At 50.4% G+C, this 23,786-nt stretch overlaps 9 protein-coding genes across 9 annotated transcripts; 4 read left to right on the top strand and 5 right to left on the bottom strand.

The window, feature by feature from the left end:
* Positions 1-60: 60 nt before the first annotated feature.
* Positions 61-812, top strand: J4E88_010811 (uncharacterized protein; the record flags this gene model as incomplete). Its single annotated transcript, XM_049404401.1, has 2 exons — positions 61-183; positions 237-812. The coding sequence occupies 2 exons, from the start codon at positions 61-63 to the stop codon at positions 810-812; spliced, it is 699 nt and encodes a 232-aa protein (XP_049249832.1).
* Positions 813-4,383: 3,571 nt separating this feature from the next.
* J4E88_010810 (uncharacterized protein) lies at positions 4,384-6,052 on the bottom strand (the record flags this gene model as incomplete). Its single annotated transcript, XM_049404400.1, has 3 exons — positions 4,384-4,554; positions 5,481-5,525; positions 5,699-6,052. The coding sequence occupies 3 exons, from the start codon at positions 6,050-6,052 to the stop codon at positions 4,384-4,386; spliced, it is 570 nt and encodes a 189-aa protein (XP_049249831.1).
* A 2,018-nt stretch (positions 6,053-8,070) lies between these two features.
* J4E88_010809 (uncharacterized protein) lies at positions 8,071-9,478 on the bottom strand (the record flags this gene model as incomplete). The annotated part of the gene is made up of 2 exons (XM_049404399.1): positions 8,071-9,097; positions 9,474-9,478. The coding sequence occupies 2 exons, from the start codon at positions 9,476-9,478 to the stop codon at positions 8,071-8,073; spliced, it is 1,032 nt and encodes a 343-aa protein (XP_049249830.1).
* Positions 9,479-10,030: 552 nt separating this feature from the next.
* Positions 10,031-11,154, bottom strand: J4E88_010808 (uncharacterized protein; the record flags this gene model as incomplete). The annotated part of the gene is made up of 3 exons (XM_049404398.1): positions 10,031-10,391; positions 10,463-10,675; positions 10,745-11,154. 3 exons carry the CDS (start codon positions 11,152-11,154, stop codon positions 10,031-10,033), a joined length of 984 nt encoding a protein of 327 aa, XP_049249829.1.
* Positions 11,155-11,820: 666 nt separating this feature from the next.
* Positions 11,821-12,729, bottom strand: J4E88_010807 (uncharacterized protein; the record flags this gene model as incomplete). The annotated part of the gene is made up of 1 exon (XM_049404397.1): positions 11,821-12,729. One exon carries the CDS (start codon positions 12,727-12,729, stop codon positions 11,821-11,823), a length of 909 nt encoding a protein of 302 aa, XP_049249828.1.
* Positions 12,730-12,930: 201 nt separating this feature from the next.
* On the top strand, positions 12,931-15,213 carry NOG2 (GTPase required for pre-60S ribosomal subunit nuclear export and maturation; the record flags this gene model as incomplete). Its single annotated transcript, XM_049404396.1, has 4 exons — positions 12,931-13,028; positions 13,091-13,682; positions 13,732-13,890; positions 14,209-15,213. 4 exons carry the CDS (start codon positions 12,931-12,933, stop codon positions 15,211-15,213), a joined length of 1,854 nt encoding a protein of 617 aa, XP_049249827.1.
* A 469-nt stretch (positions 15,214-15,682) lies between these two features.
* J4E88_010805 (uncharacterized protein) lies at positions 15,683-16,768 on the top strand (the record flags this gene model as incomplete). Its single annotated transcript, XM_049404395.1, has 2 exons — positions 15,683-16,293; positions 16,501-16,768. The coding sequence occupies 2 exons, from the start codon at positions 15,683-15,685 to the stop codon at positions 16,766-16,768; spliced, it is 879 nt and encodes a 292-aa protein (XP_049249826.1).
* A 3,970-nt stretch (positions 16,769-20,738) lies between these two features.
* SOD2 (Superoxide dismutase [Mn], mitochondrial) lies at positions 20,739-21,601 on the top strand (the record flags this gene model as incomplete). The annotated part of the gene is made up of 3 exons (XM_049404394.1): positions 20,739-20,882; positions 20,941-21,399; positions 21,455-21,601. 3 exons carry the CDS (start codon positions 20,739-20,741, stop codon positions 21,599-21,601), a joined length of 750 nt encoding a protein of 249 aa, XP_049249825.1.
* Positions 21,602-22,617: 1,016 nt separating this feature from the next.
* J4E88_010803 (uncharacterized protein) lies at positions 22,618-23,720 on the bottom strand (the record flags this gene model as incomplete). The annotated part of the gene is made up of 2 exons (XM_049404393.1): positions 22,618-22,743; positions 22,788-23,720. The coding sequence occupies 2 exons, from the start codon at positions 23,718-23,720 to the stop codon at positions 22,618-22,620; spliced, it is 1,059 nt and encodes a 352-aa protein (XP_049249824.1).
* Positions 23,721-23,786: the final 66 nt, after the last annotated feature.

Genomic DNA, 23,786 nt, shown 5'->3' with positions numbered 1-23,786 from the left:
CCAGCTACAGCAACGTTGAAACATCAAGCACCTCCACCCGAAGCAACACCAACCATCACAATGAAGTTCTCCACCCCGATCGTCCTTGCTGCTGCAGCCAGCTCAGCATCCGCCCACACAATCTTCGTCAGCGTCAATGGCGGCGCAGTAGGAGATGGTGTCCGCGTCCCCTCATACGACGGCGTGCGCTCTCCATATCCCCAACCCATAGCTCACCCCAACTAACACATCTTCAGCCCATCAACGACGTCTCCACAAACGACATAGTCTGCAACGGCGGCCCCAACCCCACAGCCAAAACCTCCACCGTCATAACCCTCCAAGCCGGCTCCACCGCCACCCTAACCTGGCGCCACACCCTCACCTCCGGCCCCTCGGACGTAATCGACTCTTCCCACAAAGGCCCCGTAATGGCCTACATGAAGAAAGTCAGCGACGCCAAAACCGACTCCGGCGTCGGCGGCGGCTGGTTCAAGATCGCCGAAGACGCGTTTGACGGCTCGAAATGGGGTGTTGATCGTCTTATCGCCAATAAAGGTGTTCAGACGATTACGATTCCAAAGTGCATTGCGCCTGGGCAGTATCTTTTGAGGGGAGAGTTGATTGCGCTGCACAGCGCGAGTAGCAGTATGGGCGCGCAGTTTTATATGGAGTGTGCGCAGATTAATGTTACGGGGGGTGAGGCGAGTAAGACGCCGGCGACGGTTTCTTTCCCGGGTGCGTATAAGCAGAATGATGCTGGTATTTTGTATAATCTTTACACGGGGAGTAAGACGTATACGAGCCCTGGACCTGCGGTGTTCAAGTGCTAAGCGATGCGCGGATAGAAGAGAATAGTCACATTGATGCGCAGACGGTCTAGAATAAGAAAATATTCATTTCAAGGTCGAGTGCCTTCTTTTATAAGCAAAGTATCTAGTATGCTGCCGTTTCATCCCCCATCTCAGTACTGCACCTACTCCAACCTCATCCCACCCAACACTTAGTCGGCGAAAATGTCGACATCCTCACCGCCGTCTACGTACTCAACGTCTGAGTCGAGAAGTCCGACAGTGACATCGAAGTCCCTGTTCTTGCGTATCGCAATGGCGCTTGACTTGTTCTTCCTATCCGTGCCCGCGGTAGGCATAACGGGGAGCTAGTTGAAGCGTACAGTGACGTTGAGGTATTGTGGGGTATGACGGAAGCCCTGCCAGTACCTCCTTGTCCCCGGGAGCGAGAGTTTGGCTTCGTGGACCTGCTTCAGGGGATGATGTTGTTGCTGTTGGTGGTGCGATGGCATGTGGCTTGCGCGGTGCCTATTTGACTTGGTGATGTTAGTGGCTGCGACGGATGTTTTGCGCTTTGGGGTGTGAGGGGTGGGAGTGGACAAATGTTTTTAAGTATCGGTGGAGTGATGTATGTGGTGATGAGCCGACTACAAGTTTGACACGACAACTAGGAATAGTAGTTGTAAAGGAGTGAGGTAGAGATATTGCGTTTAAGCCAACGACATTCGAGTCTTTGAGAAGTCTTGTAGTCTGCAAGAGCCTAAGAATTGCAATGTCTCTTATTTGATAAGGAGTACCTTTGCGGGTGCAGTAGTAATGTATTGCGGGAGTTATAAGTAGCTTGTCTTGCTCTGCGTTATTGCAGCTTACCTAGGTAGTCTGCAACTATATCTACGTGAATATCTTCTAAGATTCCGTGTCGTATGTTGCTGCATACACGTTGCTAAAGCTATAGAGGTAGATGCTTTCTAACGCAATGTATACTTATTACCTAGGTACAACAGCATGTCGATGTCGAGTAAGGCAATGACAGGCAATTGGGCAACTCGATGCAATAAACTTGATATGGTTTATTTCTACAGCGAGTGCCGGCATAAGTGGTACCTATGACGTTATCGTTCGCGTTCAGCCTTCATCGTCTTGCGGTACACCTCCGTCGTATTTGCCCTTTGCCTTCAGCTCAGCCATACCTTGCTACATGCATATTCGCGTCAAACTACTGCAAATTATATCCTACGCTAACAAGACACGCGACGCGCGCTTCCAGATTCGCTCACCGGTGCACATCGGGCCAGACATGACATCGAAGGCTTCCAAGATTTGTGGCGCGGCAAGGCTGAGGTATTGGCTGTCATGCAGGCTTAGTGATTGCCTTGCGTTCTGACCCCTCGTTGTTCCTAAGCTCTTTCCTCGTACTCCGCACGCTCTTAGTAGCCCATCATCTTGTGTTTCTGAGCAAGCTCGCCCGGACACAAAGCACTCTCTGAGTATGGCCGATCCTCCTGCCACACCTGGGACTTGGGAATGGTGTAAGCGGGCGGTTAACAAGCCTTTCCGGCGTCGCAAAGCTCGTGTACGCTCCGAAACGGCTAGGAACACTCCTCTCGCAGCGCGCCCTGGTCAACCGCGGGCTACCTCAATTCCAGCGAATGCGTCGACATTGCTCCCGACGGCTACCGACGCGTCGGTAGTCCCTCCCGCGGTGTCCGCTATCCCTCGCTGTGCTTCAAATGACCCACTCGGCCATGTGCATGGCAACCACAGTCCCGGGGATCTTTCTATTCATGCATTTTCGCCTACAACAGGCGAGGTTGATGATCCCGCGATCAGTCACGCGCCAGAAACGCCGTCGTCCGCGCCTTTAGCTGAGGCCACTCGAGCTCACATACAACGAATCGCTAGTCCTGTTGGGACACAGCGTTCACAGGACCTAGGTCAGATCGCGTCAACGACATCTGAACCCGAATCCACTTCCGGAGATCGAAAGATACTGCTGTGGGTGGTATATGGATACTCGACGTCTATCGTATGACGATAGTGCGTCTGGGAGTTAGCCTCGTGCGGGATCAATGCACAGAACCTTTTGTGGAACAAGCTGGACGGTCTAGTCGTATCGTGATACGTGTAAATAGTAGAGGTAGTAGCGCCTAGTTAAGAGAAACTCTAAAGAATAAATTAACACTTATTTAATAGTATTTTAATTAATAACTAATACTATACTATTACTAATATTTTTTTACTTATTCTTAGCGTAATATATACTATTTACTTATTTTTATACTTATAACTTAAGTATACTAATATAGTACTTTAGCTATTTAAGCTTTATTTTTATTTTTAAATAGTTTTTTTATAAAGTTTATAATTTTTTTATTTATAATTTTTTTTATACTTTATTTTTATTAAAACTTAGTAAAAGTATTAATTTAATACTTAATAACTTTTTTTAATATACTTTTTTTATTACTTTAGTAAAAAAAAAAAACTTACTAAAAAATATACTAGCTAGTTTATAAAATAATATAAGCTTTTTTAATATTAATTTATACTATAACTATATTATTAGTACTTATTCTTTATTTAATATTAGTAATATATTTTTTAAATACTAAAGCTAAGTTATTATTAATATTATAGCTATAAAGTTTTTTAATTTTATTTTATAGCTATAAAAAAAGTATTTTATTATTAAGAAGAAAAGTAAAAGCTATAAGTAATAAGTTAAAGTTATTAAAAATATAACTTTAAAAAAAGCTTTATAGCTATTAAAGTATATAAATATTTATTTAAATAGTAATATATAGTAGTAGTAGTAGTAGTAGTAGTAGTAAAAATAAAAAAGTACTTACTAATATAGTAAGTAAAGTAAGTATTAAAAAATAGAAAAATACTTTTATAAACTTTTATTTATTATACTTAGTATATACTTAAAGTACTTTTAGTACTAACTTTTTATAAAAGTTTTAATAAATACTTATAAATAAGTATTATATTAATAGTATATAGTACTAAAGTATTTTTTTAGTAAAAAAATTAAAAATATTAAAATATTAGCTTAAAAGCTTAGTATACTAAGCTTTTATATTATTTACTATTTAATTATAAGTAAGCTATAGAAGCTTTATACTTATACTTATCTCTATATATTATACTATTACTTGTAATACTAGATTAATAAATTTAAAATACGTGTAAATAGTAGAAGATAGCGCGGTTCTTATCGTGAGAGTTATCGGAGGGTGCGTGACTGTTGCCGCCGTGGCAGCCCTCGGTCTCCGAGTCATACCATGAGACTTCCGACCATAGTCTGGTGTATCAGTCTTTCGCAAGGCGTACAGCCATAGAAGGTACAGAGAAATCTTCCGGGTGAGGAAGTAGGAGTCGACAAGTGTCTGTAGGCATAGAAAAGGCTACACATTGTAGTAATACGCCTACTACGATCTTAGCGGAACACCTAACAGGGATTATTACGAAGGAGCGAGGTGAATACATTGCGTTTGAGCTGACAATATTAAACTCTTCGAGGAACCTCGTAGTCTTCAACCATGCCCACGCCGATTCCTATCTGTCTCGAACCTCTAGTGGTAATCACCAACACAAGATCTTCGTCACATCACGCCGGTACTAGATCCCCCTCGTTCACCTCATACTCATTTGCCCTAGGCACTGGATTGTACTTTTTCTCAATAATGTACTTTGCGATCTCGCCCAGGGTGACGATAACTCGTAGTACGATGTAGATTACATCGTCGCCTTTGAGCTTGACGGTGTCTCCTTCTTTGAACTAGTAAGCGCACGGTTGCATTAGTGTGTAGTAAGTTTTATGCTGAGTGGGCGTTGGAGACTTGGAGTGGGGTGTGCTAAGTACGTACTTGAGGCATGGTTCTGTGAGATATCGAGTTTATTGATGGGAGATGATGTGCTGAATGTGAGGTATTGCTTAGGTCTTCGAAGGGGACGCCAATGTGTAATTTCTTCAGGGTTTCGGTGGCCGTTCACCTTGCTTGTAATGGGGGCACTCGTTTATGTGCCACTGATCAGGCAGAGCCTCGTCGTTCTCTCATGACGTGTCATCAGGCAGCACGGCACCTCTCCACATCAAGCTGCCCAAGGTATGCAACCACAAGCCAACCAAGCCGTCGCTTCTATCGAGCTCTTGCCTACCACACGCTCAAGAGTGTATGCTTGCAGCCGCGCATGGGCTCCCTAAGTATGCACTGCCAGCAGAGCGTTTCATGCAGTTTCTATTGGTACCGCGGCAGAGCCTAATGAGAAGAACGTGCTCATTTGTCGTTGCAGCGCCATGGAGAAGATGGTCTAGCGAAAGATAACAATCGCCATTGGAAGTTCCCATAAGAAAAGTATGCGCGACCGCATTCGGACGATCCGGTGAGCTGCAAACGGCTGCGTGCATGAAGTACACTGTTCGCTGCGATTAAGACATAGCCAGGATGTAAGAGTCTCACGTAAGCGCCTGCATTCTTGGAACTAGCGCATGCCTTTTCCTCGTAGCGACTTGTCAGTCTGAGTGTGGGTGATAGAAGTGTCTGCACGATCTGTACCTAGTGATGCTAGCTTCTCTCTCAATATACGTGGAGGCTTCAACGGGTTGTTTTGAGAAGTTCCCGTAAATGAATAATGACACATGATATTGATCTATAAAATCGTAGCAGAGACAGTCCGAAGGAAGGGTAAGATGGAAATGCGCACTGGCCCGTATTTCTGATCCTTCTTCCATTTCGTCTGTGGCATCGGCTGTGATCTCAGCATGGTAAACCTGATACAATGGTTCAAACCAACTTCAATGTCCATCTTACCCATCCGAGATCTTGCCAAAGCGGATAAAGCCACTCTAAATCGTACTCTTCATGATAGACTCTCAGTCTCAATATCCCAACCCGCTGCGCAACATTGGCTTCACAATGAACCCAACTTAGCAGTAGTACATTAGCCCACTTCCACGAACTGGTCTGTTTCTCCACGCTCAGAAACATGCAGAAGTCGAAAGGTACGGACTCGTGCGAAAGACGCTGCAGCAAGTCCACCGCATCCTTGTGTCTACATTTTGGGTCGAGATGTTCCTCAGCTTCTCGATTTGGCGAATCGTTGCCTCCTTGCGTGTCGAGGCTCATTTCGTATAACAGATCGTCTGTTTTGGGGCCGATCTTGAATATATCCAATAGTTGACGGAATCCCTCGAGCATGACACATGCACCTTCTACGACGATGTAAGATCCTTCGAGGACAGCACCGTAGATATTGCGCTCATCTTGCAACACCATATGGTGATCAACCAGCTTGAAGTCATAGTCTCGAGCCCAGATCTTCTCCGTTTCTTGCGTAGGCGTAGGTAGTAAGTTCAGTTCACAAGACCTTAGGGCGTAGAGCCGCACCCCTCCTATTACACCTGCCCAACTCCAGCTGGGGCCAGTGTATACGGGCGGCTTAGAGAGAGGACCTAGACGCCGATTCCAACTCAAACTAGCCTTCAGATGTGCGCTCCAGATTCCGGCTAGATAATCTCCCAATTCACCATCTATATTCAGTATCCTTGCGACTCCAGCTATAGCGTGGAGCTTGTCCGTCGCCACGGTCAAACGCCGAGGTGAATATTGTGTGAGGCATCGATGCCACAAATTGAGTCTTTGCAGGGGTGCCCCAGAAGAATATGCTTCTGACGCAGCGATTGAATCATGATGGAGGCCGCGAAATGGAGGACCTGTGTCACGTAATGCCCTCGTAACGAACGACTGGAGATGCAACTTTGAATAGGGAGTCAAAGTAATAGGGGTCTTCCGTTTGACTTCTTGTTCCGAAGCTTCGTATGCAAGTCCCTCTGCGCATTCCCAAATCATTTGCCTTTGTGTATAGTGCAAAATGCGGGGTGCCAGCATTCTCTCTTGCGCGGTCCAGCCACGACTACCCAAGACGGACTTTTCTATACCCCACTCCGTCTGGAGTAGGCTCTGACGCAAACAATACCGTTTGCGCTTCCCAAAGTGAACATTCTTGTAGGTCGCCAAGCAGTACTTCTTGGGCATACCCAACGTCGGCGAATAGAACGTTGATACATCCCGTTTTGTTAAGATTCCTTTACTACTATCCTCAGCAGAACATGCAGCGATCATGAGTGTCGACAATCCATAGTACGCCGCCATATTTACAGCTTCTTCTGCCCAGTCTTCAGCACTGTCTTGGATGATACAGAGCGCATCGATCCAAAGGTAGCGAAAGCCTAGCCGCCGAGTGATATCAATCGCGTCTTTGAAGCTTCTGGGAAGCAGCTCAAGTTTCATTGCTTCCTGAAACTGGACAAGCGAGTCTTTGGTGAGTCTGCTGATTCCCTTACTACCCCAACAGTGGGATAATATCACGTATTGGCCTGTTTCACCGAAGGTCGCTCGTAGTCTAGGTGACGCGGAAGGATCAGCAGGTATCTCGATGATTCGTTTTGGCAGTGCGACCGGCGCTGGTAGAGAGCACTGAGCATGCGTCTTGCACTGACGTATCCATTTAGCAACTATTTCTAAGCAACTGCTATCACGTGGATCTGGATGAGGCAGTGGTCGCTTGCGAAAGACAAGGCCGCCTGGACGATGCTGCATTAATACCGTAATCGCGTTTAATTGACATCCGACAACGCACCTAGTTTTCCTTTTTCGACACATACATCGAAGCGTAGGTCGCCATCGTATATACGCTCAATAGGTCCAAGTGGAGCATTCGCGTACAAATGCCTGCAGTGAAAGACGATAATACGGTCTGATAATTCGGACACTCGCTTACGCCAGCGATTCGAGTTTTGCAATGCGTTACAGAAGAATTTGCAGCCACCGCAACCGCCGCACCCGGGCCCAAGGCTAATCGATCTAACAAGCAGCTCATCAAAAGTACCAAGGATCTGTTTCTCAAGATAAGACGGATTCATTTCGAGTTGCGAGCAAATCTCGCATAATTGCTTGGTCATTTTCTGACGGCAGGTCGTTAACAAAAAAGGGCCTTAATGTGGAATGTTGTGTAAAAGGATTCAAGGGTCTGGGTACTTTCTCGTTGTGCGGGGTAAGATTGTGGCGCGATCACACGTCCACGTGATTCCAGATCGTTGCCTTGAGACAGCCATGGGCATAGCACTCATGCCAGCTCAAGCTCAATCAACGAATCCAAACTACATGTGTGAACATATATAACTGCCATCAGAAAGCGTCCGTCTGACGTGCTGTCGATGGCCTCTGGATACGGGTCTGCTAGGCTGCGAGTGACGCTGAAAGACCACTGTTTCTGACTCTCCACATCTCTATCCTCAACTCCCCGGGCTCCAAGGCTGTCCAATGGCTTTCCTGAACCCCCCTTCAAACACATCAATCGTCTGATTCATATTCATCCCACTCGCAATCGCCAGTTGCAGCATAATCCTCGCTTGAATAGGATGCACAAATCCCGACTTTGCAAACGAAGGTATCCGCGCTGGACTCGACGGCCCATGCGGACTGCGGGTCCCAACAACGACTTGAAGCCCCTTCTCCATCGCTTCGGCAATCTCGTCTCCGCCATTCGGCACACCGCCATTTCCAGTCCCGGCAATAACAACACCATCCGCGCCGTTGGCGTGCGCATCCAGTACCAACTTTCCATCAAACTCGCGGGCCGCGTACAGTATATCCACCTTCGGCAACGTCGGATACGTCGGATACGCACTCACAGTCCCAACATCGAAATAGTACTTCCACAGCGGCTGACTCGGCGTATTGAAGAAAACCGGCAAACTGTTAATGAAGATGCCCAAATCACCACCAGACGTAGGACCAAAAGCATCCGGATTAGTCGAATGCAATTTCGTGACCCAATACCCAGGTATGATACGTGCGTTGAAAGCTACCATGAGTCCTCTATTCCGCGACTCGGGACTCGCAGCTAGCATGACTGCGTCGAAGAAATTCGCTTCTCCGTCCCAGGAGAGGTGGGTGAAGGGCCGCATACTGCCTGTCCCGACGATGGGTTTTCCGCAGTTGATCAGTGAGTCCATGAGGAATGCTGTTTCTTCGAGCGAATTCGTGCCGTGCGTGTATACTGCGCCTACGATGTCGCTGTCGGGTGAACAGAGCGCGTCGTGTGCGAAGCGCGTCATGTTCATGACTAGAGCGTCGTTTGTGCCCGTGGAGCCATCGTCTTCGGTGGTCCAGTTGGACACGGCGAGTTGCGTGTTGTTGAGCAGGTACGGGTTGCGTGCTATGATGTCTTCGCCGGTTTGGCTGAGCTGCCCGTATTGCGTGTCGTCGAGTGCGCCGTAGATGGAGCCGCCGGCTATGGTGCCGCCGGTGAAGAGGACGCTGTGGGCGGTTTAGATGGGAATATGGATGTTGAGATCTTGCGTTGCACGTACAGGACTTTGGGGAGGCTGCTGTTACCGCCCAGCCATGTTAGACCGAGTCGTTCGCTAGCGGTTGTTGCTTGACGTGGTTGGGAAGCTGTGGGTGCGGCGTTGCCTACCACGCTTAAAGAAGCAGCAATTACAAAGTCACAGAGTCGCATAATGATTGACTGTCAACAAACAAAAGACTCGATGCTGTACACCTTGTACTACTTGTACCTTTATACTTTCACCCGTCCCACTCTTGCCGTCGCCCAACTCCTCCGCTTACATCCGCGGGCATTTTGATCTGACATAACGCCGATGGTGAGCCGTGTCTTCTCATGTAGCATCACGACATCGTGCATGCTACTTTCTTGGCCATGTATATATGAGGAAGGTGTGAAGCTTGTGCTGCGAGTAGTCATGGAGTTGTTATCGTTCCTGCGTTATCGTCGAGAGATGGGCGAAGCTAGGCTGTGTTGGGGGCTGAGCAAGGCCCCACGTTTGCCAAGAGCGGGGTCGGTAACCAGAGACCTCGTTGCGCCCTCTCGTACTAACGAGGACGTCGGAAATTGTAAGGTCTGCTGTTAACACGACCTAGACCGAGTAGGAGATGAAGTCAGGGCGCTGCGAAGACTAGGTTATTCCCGGGTCTCTCAGCAATCCGAGAGGCGCCCGATTGGAAGCTACGCGCAAGCTATCGGCATCACGTCAAGGCAATTGGACAGCCTTGAAGTCCGGGGAGTGGAGGATAGATACGTGTTGTTAGATATATAATATGAGTGAGATGGTAAGAGAAATGTTGAATGAGATATGACCCTCCCATCCCACGCCTTCCAGACTCTTGGTCTAGATCACAACTCTATCTCCATTACACCCGGGGTCCCAGGAGGAATACTCACGTGCAAACTCACTTATCCTCCTCCCACCACCTCCCCCCATCCCACCCCTCCCCATAACTCTTCCCCTTCCCATCCTTCTCACTCTCATGCTTATGAAAAAACGCAAACTCCTTTCCAATATCACTCAACCCATCACCCGCATCGTTAACCAACATACCCTTACCCGGTCTCGCCATGAAATACGCATAACGGTGGATATCCTGTGAGTTATCCATCCAAGGCATGACGTCGTCGAGGAAGTTCCTGATCTCGTCGTCGGTACCTTCGGCGCGGAACTCGGTGACCCAGATGGGGAGGCCCTTGGCGACTTTGCGCGCGTTGGCGATGTGGTCTTTGAAGTTTTGAGGGGAGTTGGGGATGGAGTTGTACCTGTGGGGTTTGAGGTTAGTGGGGCCGCGCGTGAGCTGGAGGGAGAAGTTTGAAGGAGAACAGGGACGTACCAGTGGATGTTGATAAAGTCAATAGTACATCCGTCGCACGCTTCCATGAACTTGGCCAGCCAGCCCAGACCCGTGGTGTCGGAGGCTGCGGCATTAGTGACAGCCGGTGAACCGAGATACATGGCGCTGTTGAAGTTGGACAGCGGTTCCATGTGTTTCTTCCAACCGGCAACGGCGGTGGGGACGTCGATGCAAGAACCGCCTGCGTCAGGACTTTTACTATAATCAGCACGACCCCGAATAACCACACCTATTCTCACCAGAAGCAAAGACTGTACTTACAGACAGTTATCCGGCTCATTAAACCCCATCAACCACGTCGCGAACCCATGATCCTCAAAATTCTTCCTCGCCATCGCCTCCGCATTGTCTTTCCACCTTCCTGTATGATCGTCGCGCAGTGAATGCAGCATGGGGATGAAGCGGAACCAGGCAGGTGAGAGCGCAGACGAGGAGTCCCAGTTGAAGCGCCAGGTCACGTGTGTTCCATCGCCTTGGAAGAGCTTGTTGTAGGCGACGTCGTTGTAGGCTACGCCGCGGCGTTCGTGGGCGGGGGTTTGGGTGAGGGGATCGTGTTTGGGCTTGCTGCCTTGGGTGGAGGCGGGGGTGTCGTCGGGGAAGGGGAGGGCGAAGGGGGTCGCGGTGGTGAGGACGGAAAGCAGGAAGACGAGGATTAGGGCGAGGAGTTTCATGATGGGCGGGGAGATTGGGGTAGAGACTGCGTGGAGAGAGAGAGTGGTGAGCTTGGGGCAATCGATGGTCTTGAATAGTGGTGTGAAATTGACGCCCAGGTAGTAAGTGAGTGGATCTTGTGAAGGGGTTCTGTGAGAGAATGTGGAGAAGTAGATATATGAGTGTATGAGCAGATTATAGGTCCTTGGATCACGCTCGCTGTCCTAGCGCTGATAACGCCTTCGCAGAGGTAAAGTCGGGACCTTGACAAACGCTTCAAGTAGAGCTTGGTCACGACCCGGGTGGGTACTCGAAATGATTGACCTAGAGAAGGCAGGCGTGACTGACCGACGGTGCGAGAGCGGTGGATGCAGTCAGAAGACTACCAATGCGATCATTCGCGGTGATGAGGCCAAGACATGTGGGTTAGAATGTATTTCGTTCGTTTGCTGGAAGTCGCGAAATGACAATGTTGAGTGGAAGATGACGGACCGCTTTCTCTCCTTCACCTCACTAGCGCTTCAGCGGTCTAGCTCGCTGTCCGCTATTGGCGGCGCATGCCCAGGTCCGGAGTGAAAGGTGAACCACGGTGATTGATCAAAGTGAGAAGGCGTGCCAAAAATCATCGAGACGTCCAAAATATTGGTATACACATGAAGTATATGATACATAGCTCAGTACTGAGCCTACATCTTACCACCAGTAAGCTCCTCGGCCACCTTCTTGACGCGCTCTTTGGCAAGACCGACACCCTCGCCACCCTTGAGCTTGTTGAGCATGTCACCGACACCTTCGGGCAGAGGTCCGTCCCATGGGCTGAGACCGTTCCTGCCGTCTTCTCGTGGGCCCATGACGCCCCTGGCGTCCCAAGCAACAGGCTGCTCGTCAGATCCGAAGACCTTCTCTATCGCCTCGTCTAATTGTTGTTCGTCCACAATGAACTTTCGCGCATTGGTGTATAGATCGTGTAGGCGGGAGGCGCGAATTTCTTGTATCCGGGCTACTCGACGCTGGTATGCTCGGCTCCGGGCCTTTGTGATGTCGGGCCGCGGAGGCAGGCTGTCGGTGAGGAAGTCACGGATGCCCTTGGCGACAGATGTCTCAGTTAAGATGTCGACTTCGCGACGTGGTGCCGTGGCCAGTTCCCGCCTTTTCGCGCCAATGGCCTGAATCTTGGCCATGTACTCGGCCTCTGATGTGACCTTCCGCTCATGCAGCGCCTTGACACCCTCTTTCAGGTTCTCTCTCCGCTTCTCCGCCAGCCTTTGCTTGTATAACCGGTAGTCGACATCCCGGCTGTATGGTCCGGGGGCCTTGACGTCTTTGGGCTCCTTCGTACTCCGGTCGAGGAAGATGTCCGACTCCTTCGGGTGCTTATTCCTCGTCTTAAAGACGTCTCTTGGGATGGGGAGGTGGCCCTTTACTGCGGGCTTGGCTGGGTACGTGGGCTGCAGCGGCTTCGGCACGTCGATGTAGTTTGGCGACTGCGGACCGAGGGCAAGAGCGGAAGGTGTGGAGGAGAAGGCACGCACATACAGACTGCTGCTCCAGCCATTGGCAGCTGCAGAGGATCGGACGGGTATCCTGGGCGGCATGGCGGTGTTCCTGCCTCGTGCACTCGAATGCGGCGATGCGGAGGTGCGGCGCTGGTGTCGTCGCGCCTGCTTCGAAATTGTCGGCGCCAAGCCCCTTGGCCCCACTCTGGCTAGCTCCCGCCTCTCAAAAAAAGTTGCCCATGCCTCGCGAACTTCCTCTTCACTCTTCCCAACCCGCCAACACCACCGGAAGCAGTCGCCATGGGTGTCCAGAAGAAAGAGTACAACCGCAAGGAGCGCGAGGGCAAGACGGGCGATGGCATGGGAAATGTCAAGACCAAGGGCGCCAACTTCTACCGGTATGTCGCGCTGTCTTTTTGCGCCAGGGTCTTTATGTACAGGTATACTGACAGTTTGGCAGTGATGCGAAGAAGGTCAAGCTCCTCAAGCGCCTCACAGGTGGCACAGCGGAGCGCAATGCCAAGGGAGACATTACCAAGGCCGCCGTCTACCAGAACCGCGCAGCGCCTGTCGCCCGTGTAGAGCCCAACAGGAAATGGTTCAACAATACGCGAGTGATATCGCAGGATGCTCTCGACAGCTTCCGCTCGGCTGTGGAGGCGCAGTCCTCGGACCCGACCACGTTCCTGATGAAGCGCAACAAGCTCCCCATGAGCTTGATCGAGACACCAGGACAGATCCCAGGCCTCAAGCAGCACGCGGCCAAGATCGCCGTTGGCAGCCAGCCTTTCTCAGAGACCTTCGGCCCCAAGGCCCAACGGAAGCGCCCGAAGCTCGACTTCAGCTCCATTGAGGATCTGGCCGGTCGCACAGGAAGCATGCATGAGACCTACGTGGAGCGCCTCGAGAACGCCAAGCTGCTCTCGGGCACGTCTGGCGAGGCAGAGCAGAACGAGTCTTTCGCCGACAACCCCAACGGCGAACTTACGTCTGCGCGCGAGTTCATCTTCATGAAAGGCACGTCGAAGCGTATCTGGAACGAGCTGTACAAGGTAAGCTTACAACCATCACCTCTCACAATCCATGTCTCACATACCCCAGGTCATTGATTCCTCCGATGTTATCCTCCACGTTCTAGACGCCCGCGATCCTGATGGCACCCGTTGCCGCTCCGTCGAGAAATACATCCGCACCGAGGCACCCCACAAGCATCTAGTCTTCGTGCTCAACAAGGTCGATCTCGTCCCCTCCAAGGTTGCTGTAAGTTCACGCCCCCTCTCTACCCCCTACACCACACGCACCCTCCTTAAGTCAAGGACCTTTTCCTATTCCATGAATACGGTTCTGTTACAAGTTGGGAAGAGCAAAAGTGGCTCGCTGGCCTAAGATCGTCTTGATCGCGGGTCGATTGGTAACCGTCTTGGTTGCCGATCAATAGAGTCACGCGTGATTTGTTTGAGTTGAGGACCGTCTCTGCACTAGCAGCTTCATGGCGGTACTCTTAGTAATATTTCGCACATTCCGTCATCGACGCACATTATCATGTCAGGTTGATGACCACGCACTGACACTTGACAGGCTGCATGGGTTCGTCATCTCAGCAAAGAGTTCCCGACTCTTGCTTTCCACGCCTCCATCAACAACAGTTTCGGTAAGGGTTCTTTGATCGCCCTTCTCCGCCAGTTCAGCTCTCTCCACAGCGACCGTAAACAGGTCTCCGTGGGTATGGTTGGCTACCCAAACACCGGTAAATCGTCCATCATCAACACTCTGCGGAAGAAGAAGGTGTGCGTCGTCGCGCCCATCGCCGGTGAAACCAAGGTCTGGCAGTACATTACTTTGATGAAGCGCATCTACATGATCGACTGTCCTGGTATTGTACCACCAAACCAAAACGACACCGATACGGATCTGCTGCTCCGCGGTAGTGTACGTGTCGAGAACGTCGAGTACCCAGCACAATACATCGAAGAGGTTCTGAAGCGGGTGCAACCGCGACATCTCCAGCGAACTTATGATATCAAAGACTCAGACTACAAGGGCGATGCTGTCGCTTTTCTAGAAAACCTGTGCCGCAAGAGCGGTCGTCTGCTGAAGGGCGGTGAAGCCGACATCGATGGCGCTGCAAAGATGGTCCTGAACGACTGGATAAGAGGAAAGCTTCCTTGGTTCACCCCACCACCCTACAAGGAGGGCGAGGAATCAACCAGCGGACCCATCAACGCGAAGCGCGAAGGCAAGCTCGGTGAGATGAGCAAGAAGCGGAAGCGAGGTGGTGAGAGCGAGGCCGGTGAGAAGGCTGGTGCGAAACAAGACGAGTCCGACTACGATAGCGACTTTAGTGGTTTCAGTGACGAAGACGGCCTAGAACTGGATGGCGAGGATGATGATGAGGAAGAGGTATCGGACGACGACGAAGAAGGTGGCACAACACTAGAAGCCGCCGACGTTGATGGAGCAGCCGACGATGATGAAACCGCCGACGTCGATGCGGAAAGCGAGGACGATGAGGTGGTGGAGAAAGAGCTCGCCGCCATAACATCGGCGCTTTCCAAAGCGAAGAAGCGGCAAAAGACCACGTAAGGTCAAAAAGATAGTTAGTTTATGATTCAAATGATACCCCGATATTACGATGTCTCAATCATTGAACAGTCCCTCGACGTCTTGGTGGTGCGACATGATTACAAACGATTCTATCGCAAAACAGGCAATCCCTTTGCCACACAGTGGTCCGGATAGGTTGGCAGGTGGAGTGGCTGACGCAAGGATGGAAGGATCACAAACGTGGGTACAACGTTGATAACGTCCAGGATTTGGGGTTCTTGACATGGGCCATCATGCAGCCCGCCTCGCCACCACGCTTCGCGGGTGCCACCTGCCGTGCCCTGGTGCTGTGCTGACAACAGTTCGGTACAGGTTCGTCCGAAGAATGAGGGGCACACGTGTGGTGCGACTGGATCAGCATCCCGACAACTTGTCGCGACAATAAGAACGCAAGGCTGGTGCTCCTTTCCTCCTAATCACCGCGATCCGTCTTTCCCCAAACCTAATCATGGCCGCTGATCCGACACCGAGCAAAGCTGCTCTCTCCCTGCTCGACAACATCGCTTCCCTCAGCACCGGCTTCAAAAATGGCGAAAGCGGCGCAAGAGAAGGATTACTAGACGCGTGCCGTAGCCTCATCGCAGAAGTCAGCCACCCATCCGAAAACATGCTAGACATACTCTGGGCACAACCCACCCACCTAACCACGCTCTGGCTTGCCGTCGAGATACAGCTCTTCCAAGCCATGCACTCCATCCCAGAAACCGGAGCCAGCAGCACAGAAATCGCAAGGAGATGCGACAAAAACGTCGACCCCATCATCGTCGCACGCATGCTCCGCCACCTCGCCGCCATGGGCACAGTCCGCGAGACCGGCCCTGATACTTTCGCTAATACACCCACCTCCCGTGCTTTCGCCGAGGAAGCATACCAAGACTCTATCCTGTTCATTGCAGAAGATTTCCAGCCTGTGCACCACTCCATGAAATCTTATTTCGAAGCCAGAGACTGGAAGTGTCCTGATAGCGGGCTTGATGCGCCGTTCCAGCATACGTATGGTTGTAAGGGGAGTCATTACTTTGAGTACATGCAGCAACGGAATCCTGAAATGGGGAGGAGGTTTGCGAGTATGATGGAGAGTTGGAGTAAAGGGAGGCCGAGGTGGTTTGAGGGGGGGTATTATCCGGTAAAGGAGAGGTTGGTTGAGGGGGCGGAGGAGGGGAAGCCTTTTCTTGTTGATGTTGGGGGTGGGTCTGGGCATGATGTTGAGGGGCTGAGGGAGGCGTTCGAGGGACGGTTACCGGGGGGGTTGGTGTTGCAGGATAGACCTGAGATTGTGGAATTGGCGAAATTGGGGCCTGGTGCCGAAGCGATGTCGCATGACTTTATGACGGAGCAGCCTGTCAAGGGTGCAAGGGCGTATTATCTGCATTCCATCATCCAGGACTGGAACGACGACGTCAACTCCCAGATTCTGAAAGCGATTGTGCCGGCGATGACGAAGGGGTATTCCAAGGTCCTCGTTAACGACTTCGTCGTGCCGGATCAGGGTGCGCATTGGGTGCAGAGTAAGTTCTTCGTCTTCTCTACCTAGATAATGTGGAGGTTGCTAATACGTGGTAGCGTGTCTGGACTGGGAGCTTATGGCTAGTCTGGGGGCCAGACACCGGACGGAAGAGGAGCATCGCAAGATATATGAAGGTGCGGGGTTGAAGGTGATGGGGGTTTGGCGGCATCCGCATAGTCTGGATTCGCTGATTGAGCTCGAGCTGGCTTGAGTGGATGTTGGAACTGAAGTACTGGTGCACTTGATAGACTACTACATCACGCCCGTATGGAAGCTAGGCGCATAGCTTTTTACTATCGCTTCTGGGCTTCACGCGAGGACTCATGGCGTTCTCGCGAGTCGCTTTGGGCGTGTACATTGGGGGGATTGGAAAAGTTGGAAGCGGTGGTCTTTTAAAGTCTTTCCCAGCCTGATAGGTCTTGTCTCTAAAGGCTATTAGCAGCACGTCAAACGGAAGCTTTCTAAAGGCAATTATTTCTATTCATACATATGCTAGGTGATTAGCCAAGCCACGCAGGTAAATAGCCAGCTAGAGTAAATAGGCTAGCTACAGAAGTATGTATACCCGCTCTATCTACTAAGGCTAGATTCCTACGTGCACAGCTAAAAAGAGGTATATTACAACGCTGCCTACAGCAGTAATAGGCTATAATAGAGTATAAGAGGGCTATAAGGCAGAATTTAAGGTACAGGCTATTACTTGCAAAAGTTATAAGCCTTACAGGGCTGCTTTGCAGGAGTTAGAGACTCTGTATTGTATTGTTAGATTACATACGAGCGTTCAGAATGTGCAAGCACATCTCGGGAACAACGTGCGAGTCGAATGTTCTAATTACATGTTGACTAACCTGACCACCGACGACGTTGAAGAAAGGACAGCGTTTTCCGAGAAACTACCCTCACGCTACGACGTCGATAACGCATTCCTTGCCTTCTTCCGAACCCGAACAGTAATGGCATCTACTCAAATCGAGATCGACATCTGTGTAATTCAGGCAGAATTCTGGGTCTCACGTACGATTACGCGCCCGAAGGTCCCGAAACACGCTTTCCACAGTCGAACAAAAAGAGACTGACGGTCACATTCTGTCCTTCCGCCTGTCAAACGACTAAAGCATTCTCCTGTCATTCGATCCACCAGACAAATGGGCCTGTGACGCCATTGGCCAAGGTTCAAGATCGGCAGCCTACAGTCTTGACATTTCTCCATGAGGCAGTGCATGCTGTCATAGGCTCCGACAATACACCGGATGAAGTTGAAGTGGGAGGCGCATGGAAGATGGCGTGTATGTATCATGCAATATCCCAGCGTTGATGAAATTTACCAACTATCTTGCCAGACGGAGTGCTCAATGTGCTTAAATACGCTAACCCGCCGCCTAATTCGCAGATGAAGCCTGCTGAAGATATGACAACTGCACCAGAGCCCTATGCATTTGCTGCATTCGCTTATTGGCTCAGCGTTAACCCTTTCAAGGAGGGTGACTACTGGGACTGGACCGCCGGATCAGCTCATCACCGGAGCAACACATCGTGATAAGGTGGGACTATTTTAGCATTGGAAGCGATGCATCTGCCGTATTGATTCTCTTGAACAATTCGTTTACTTCTCGCGATGCAACCACACGTCGATGCGTCTTTTCAAGTCCTTGACCTATTCAGGCACCTCCATATCTTCATCCTGATGCAGCCGCGAGGCATAAGGATAGCTTTATATGAATACAATAAGTCGTTCTAAACCATCACTTCAGCTCTTTTCCAGCATGTGTGCGTCAGATTGGAAATGAACAATTCAAGTGGTTCGCGGCAACAGGCGAAACATCATCAATGGCAATCCGTTTAGTTGGATAAAAGGCATGGGTAGAACGTACTTTCATGGAAGTCCTGGTATTACAGTTGTCAATGTTTCACAAAAAGTCTGACTAACGCTCAAACGCTCGATGAGATGACCCCAGGACTCTTATTTCGAAATAAGAGGTGACATAGGTGACGATTTTCGAGCTGAAGACCTAGGCCGGCTTCCATCCAATGATGAGGTCCAAATGTGCGAACTACCTAGGTACAGATGCGAGTCAAATATAGCTACCACCTGATTGGCTGACGAGTCCGGTAGCGCACAAACTGCTCATGATCGTGGGTACCAATGTACGCGTGTACCTTGGTACCACCGGTTGCGAAAACATTTCGCGCACGCATAAGTATCCATGCAGCTGACAACATTTTCCATTGCAACAGCTTTCTCAGACACCAGCCTAATTGCCAACGTTCAACAATGTCCGACACACGCGATCTCAACATCACCAATAATGTATGCGAATGGATCACAATCACCGCGCCAGAAAGCATACATTACGCAAGCTCACAGTCCAATCAACTATGGCGTACCGTGCTTCGGGCTCTCATTGATCTGAAGAGGTGTGACGGGGTACAAGAGTGTGACTGGAGTCGCGTCCTAGAGCAGCCGTCTGAACTATACCTATGGATATCCTGGACCCACAAATCTGCGTACGATGCGCATGTCGACATGGACAGACATCGCCATTTCCATCAAAAGCTGGAGTTGCTGTCATCCTCAGTAGTAAAAACAAAGATCATACAGTATGACATGCCCGGTTGCTACTCTGGAGGCGCCCGGTTAGCTCGATCCTGGCCGAGTGTCACTTTGATGCAGTTTCCGGGCAAGCTCACTGAGAAGCAACGCGATCAGATCGAGTCCAGTCCGAGCATGGCGATGTGCACTGAGAGACACAACCCGTTTATTGATCAACGGAAACTTGGCGGCTTTGTGCTCCTCGAGAGTGATAGTCACGGCGAACTTGTTACGCTGGGACAGGACACATATGTCATACTCGACCGTTGGGAGAGTCCTGCCCGTGAAGAAGAAGTGAAAGGCATCGGTAAACCCAGAAAGCACAGGGCGCCGGCCCGTGATCGGTGTGATCGTGCTCAATCACCGCCTCCTCGTTTCGTCGACCAAATGAGGGCACTGGGTTGTAGCACGATCGAGACCAGGCACATGCGCTTCACCCTCATGCATGCCCCTACCGACCCGCACGAAGTAATAGAGTTAGTCGCAGAGGATATGGAGGCGAAAAGCTTCGAGTTTGACTGGGAAAAAGGCAGGAAAATGTGGAAGAAGAGAAAGAGAGCGAGAATGTCGCGCATGAGGTATGGGTGCAGGTGTGGTACTCTCACGACGGAAAGTGAAGCAGCTATAAAGAGGCAGATGCTGTTGGCTGAGGACAGGGATGTCGACGCTGAAAGAGGAGACAGGAGGAATGGACTGCGAGCGAATGCGCAGTTGAAGCTGAGAAGGAGGGACTACAAAGGCATGTGTTGAGGCATCTGCCGCTGTAGCGATATCGCTCGCCAACGAGAGGCATGTGTAGCCTCGTTGGTACAACCATCGCACTAGAGTTGCGTTCTTCGTCCGCGGTAGCAATCGATTTGTGACGATTACGACATCAAACTAAGCTCAACCGAGCTTAGATCTTGTTTCATAACGGCGTTAACTTCGGAATCCCCGAGGTCCGACCGGAACAACACGTACTGCCGTTCCCTCACCTCATCTCCCACTCAACACCGCGCCTTCGTCACATCGTATCCCCGTCAAGTTGCGCAACAAGAGCTGTGCTACCTTTAGTCCGTCATTCATGCGAGCATTGGCATCGCCTCCTGTTTGCTGCCTCGCCATTGAAGCTACTCACACGTGAGCAGCTACCTGTAGCTGGCCATCGCACGTTGTTCTCTTTGTCAGATCAGCAGGTATTGCTTCAGAAATAAATACAACGTCTGTCTATACATCGTCTACCTGTGTTTCGATTCCAGTACAGACATAGTGGAGCATTTGAGTGGCATCGCGCTCAATTGAGGCAGTTTCTAGTGCACTAGACCCAATTGGGCAGCATACATCCAGAGCACCCTGTTGGTGACGACCTGGCAGTCTGACGAACGTACCCGGCTTCTACACGTATCGATTGCGTGAGGGGCAGGCACGATGCGGGGCATATCGACGTTCTCAACCATTCTCTTTCCTCTTCTCTCTCCATCCACAGTCTTTGCTTCAGAACAACAGCCCTTCGAATTTGGCGCTATGTCTGCACCCCAATACACGCTTCCTCCGCTACCATATGCCTACGATGTTAGTATAGCCTGAGATGACTTTATTACCCCACGCACAGTATGCTCATAGTTCATAGGCATTGGAACCGCACATCTCCGCGCAGATCATGGAGCTGCATCACAGCAAGCACCATCAAACCTACATTACGAACTTGAACGGTCTTCTCAAGACCCAGGCCGAAGCTGTCTCTACCTCGGACATCACCTCGCAGGTCTCCATACAACAGGGAATCAAGTTCAACGCAGGCGGACACATCAACCACTCCCTCTTCTGGCAGAACCTCGCACCTGCAAGCTCGGATGAGGCCAAGAGCTCCGCTGCTCCTGAGCTGCTCAAGCAGATCAAGGCGACCTGGGGTGACGAGGACAAGTTCAAGGAAGCCTTCAACGCCGCTCTGCTCGGCATTCAGGGAAGTGGTTGGGGCTGGCTGGTCAAGACTGATATGGGCAAAGAGCAGCGGCTGTCTATTGTGACGACCAAGGATCAAGACCCTGTCGTTGGCAAGGGCGAAGTTCCGATCTTCGGTGTTGATATGGTGAGTTGCTGGCTCTTCGACCCTTGAGGCCACAGGTGACTAATCTGACATGCAGTGGGAGCACGCATACTACCTCCAGTACCAGAACGGCAAAGCTGCATATGTCAAAAACATCTGGAATGTTATCAATTGGAAGACGGCGGAAGAGCGTTACCGAGGATCGCGCGCCGATGCTTTCAGCGTGCTCAAGGCTTCTATGTAAACGGGCGGAGACCTCATATAGGGACAGCACGAAACGATGTGAATGATATGACGGTTTTGCGATCGCATTCACATACATACATAACTTCACTGAAGAGCACCATGGTGGATCTTAGCGCCCGAGCTTGACCAATCGGGTACTCTTCCGAAACTTGCTCAAAGACACGCATTCACTCTCAAATCTCAAACATTGCAACACATGCCGCTGAAACAGTGCGTAGACTACAAAGACTTTGCATCTCTGCTACCATCGATAATCATTCGCTCGCAATTCCCTACCCCTCGGCGCCGATCGATCTCAGACTTGACTTCCTACACTCGTATACTTACACACTGTCCATTCACTCAACCACGCTCTTCCGTCGTCATTCTTCCACTGTTGAAAGGCCGAGTTTATATCCCTGTATCCGTCGGGTCTCCTTCACCAGAGTCCAGCAATGTGCAACGGCAGCTCAACGCGCGTCAGCCAAGGAGGCTCGATAGCAGTACTGCGACCAACATCCCACCTAGCGCACACACATCAAGAACAAGAGATGGTTCTGTTCTTCACCAACCCACTCTCAAAATGCGGGACCAACGTTGAATGCCAAGGGCTGGACGACGTTTTGCAACAGGATAGCCACCGGCTGGTCATACAGTGAGTTCAGTCCGTCACGGTTGCGTCCTTCCAAAGGGCTAGCGCAATGCTGACGATGCTATTAGTTGTGATGGCGATCTCTGCTCGTCAAAGCAACAAGGTGTGTTGGATGCTTTGTACTCTTTTGAAATAGAGTCGCCACAAAGAGGCTTCATGCAACTACCAGAGAAACTGCACCTGGGCGTTGGTGATAATGGGATTATCGGAAGAAGGATTTCGGTCATGACTGGGTCGACACAGAAACCTTTGACTTTAGCAGAGGGTATTGTAGGATGGAATTGAAAGAGTGCCTGCTATGAACACAGTGTATGACCAACGATTCCGTGGGTAAGCAACCATCAAAGTGAAGCTAGAGTGACAATGAACAACACATGGCCATTTCACATCGTGCCATGCTCGCCGATCCAGAAGTTCTCGTCTCTATGCCGCTCAAATTCGAAGTCGCCCAATGTCAGCAGGTTCGGCGTGGCGACAGTGTCGACTTTACGAGCGACAGCGCGTTCATCCTGACTATGTGAGCAGACGAGATAGCATTGGTGGGACCACTTACTGGGTCAGCCTCATTTCCGGCTTGCACAGCTTGTGCCACTTGAGATTCTTCGTTGCCCTCGAAAGCCTCCGCAATCGTGTTGCGAAAGACATACTCGATGAAGTCGTGATTCTCGGGCAGCTCTTTTGCTTGTGTAGCGTTGAGCAAAGTTATGTACAGCTGCCCACCAAGAGCCTCCCAGATATATAGGTGTCCTTTCCCTCCGTCGAGCTCGTCGATAAAACTCTTGAAGACATCGGGAGGGGTATCATTCTTGCTGTGTATCGCATACTCTTGCTTGGTTGTTGCAGTCGCGATCGGCGTCTCACTACTGGATGACAAAGTCCGATTCAAAGTGGCAGAAGAGCTCTCGCTGAGTTCGATACTTTCTGGTAGTTGACTCCCACGATGTTCAGTCATTTTCAGCAGATTCATGTCATTCGACAGAATATGGTGGTCATCTCCAGATGCAGTTTCGGGATGCAAGATCGTCGATGCAGGTATTCTGAGCGGCTTTGGCGTATCTGATAGCGACCTTTGTCCAGTCTGCGCTACACTGACAGCTCGTCTTTGCCCTGCAAAATCCTCTAACTCTTCTTCCGGCACTCCGCCATCGTTGATACCAATCCACTTGATGAAGTCATGGGATTCAGAAATTTCTTTTGCTTGCGAGGCTGTCATTTTCGCAACGTACATATAACTTCCGATATAGTCCCATCTAACCAGTGAGTTTTCGACCCCGTCAAGTGTGTCAATCAGGGCTTTAAACTTCTCCCAAGGCGTGTCGTGCTCGCTAGCGATATGGTACCACTGTACAGGTTCAACACTGGAATCTAGTCTTTCCTCTGCGAAGTTCTCTAGCTCTTCTTCCGGCACTCCGCCCGTGTTGAGGCCGATCCATTCAATCCAGTCATGTGTATCAGCTATTTCTGCTGCTTGCGTACTGTTGAGCATGGTGGCGTACATATAGCTGCCAATACTGTCGAACCGGGCCAAGAATCCCTCACCTCCGTCAAGGGT

This window comes from Alternaria novae-zelandiae, assembly GCF_023758075.1.
Source record: "Alternaria novae-zelandiae strain BMP 2774 chromosome Unknown scaffold_41, whole genome shotgun sequence".
NCBI classification, from domain to species: domain Eukaryota; kingdom Fungi; phylum Ascomycota; class Dothideomycetes; order Pleosporales; family Pleosporaceae; genus Alternaria; species Alternaria novae-zelandiae.
Note: the sequence above shows the minus strand (reverse complement) of the source record. Positions and strands in the feature narration are given on the sequence as shown.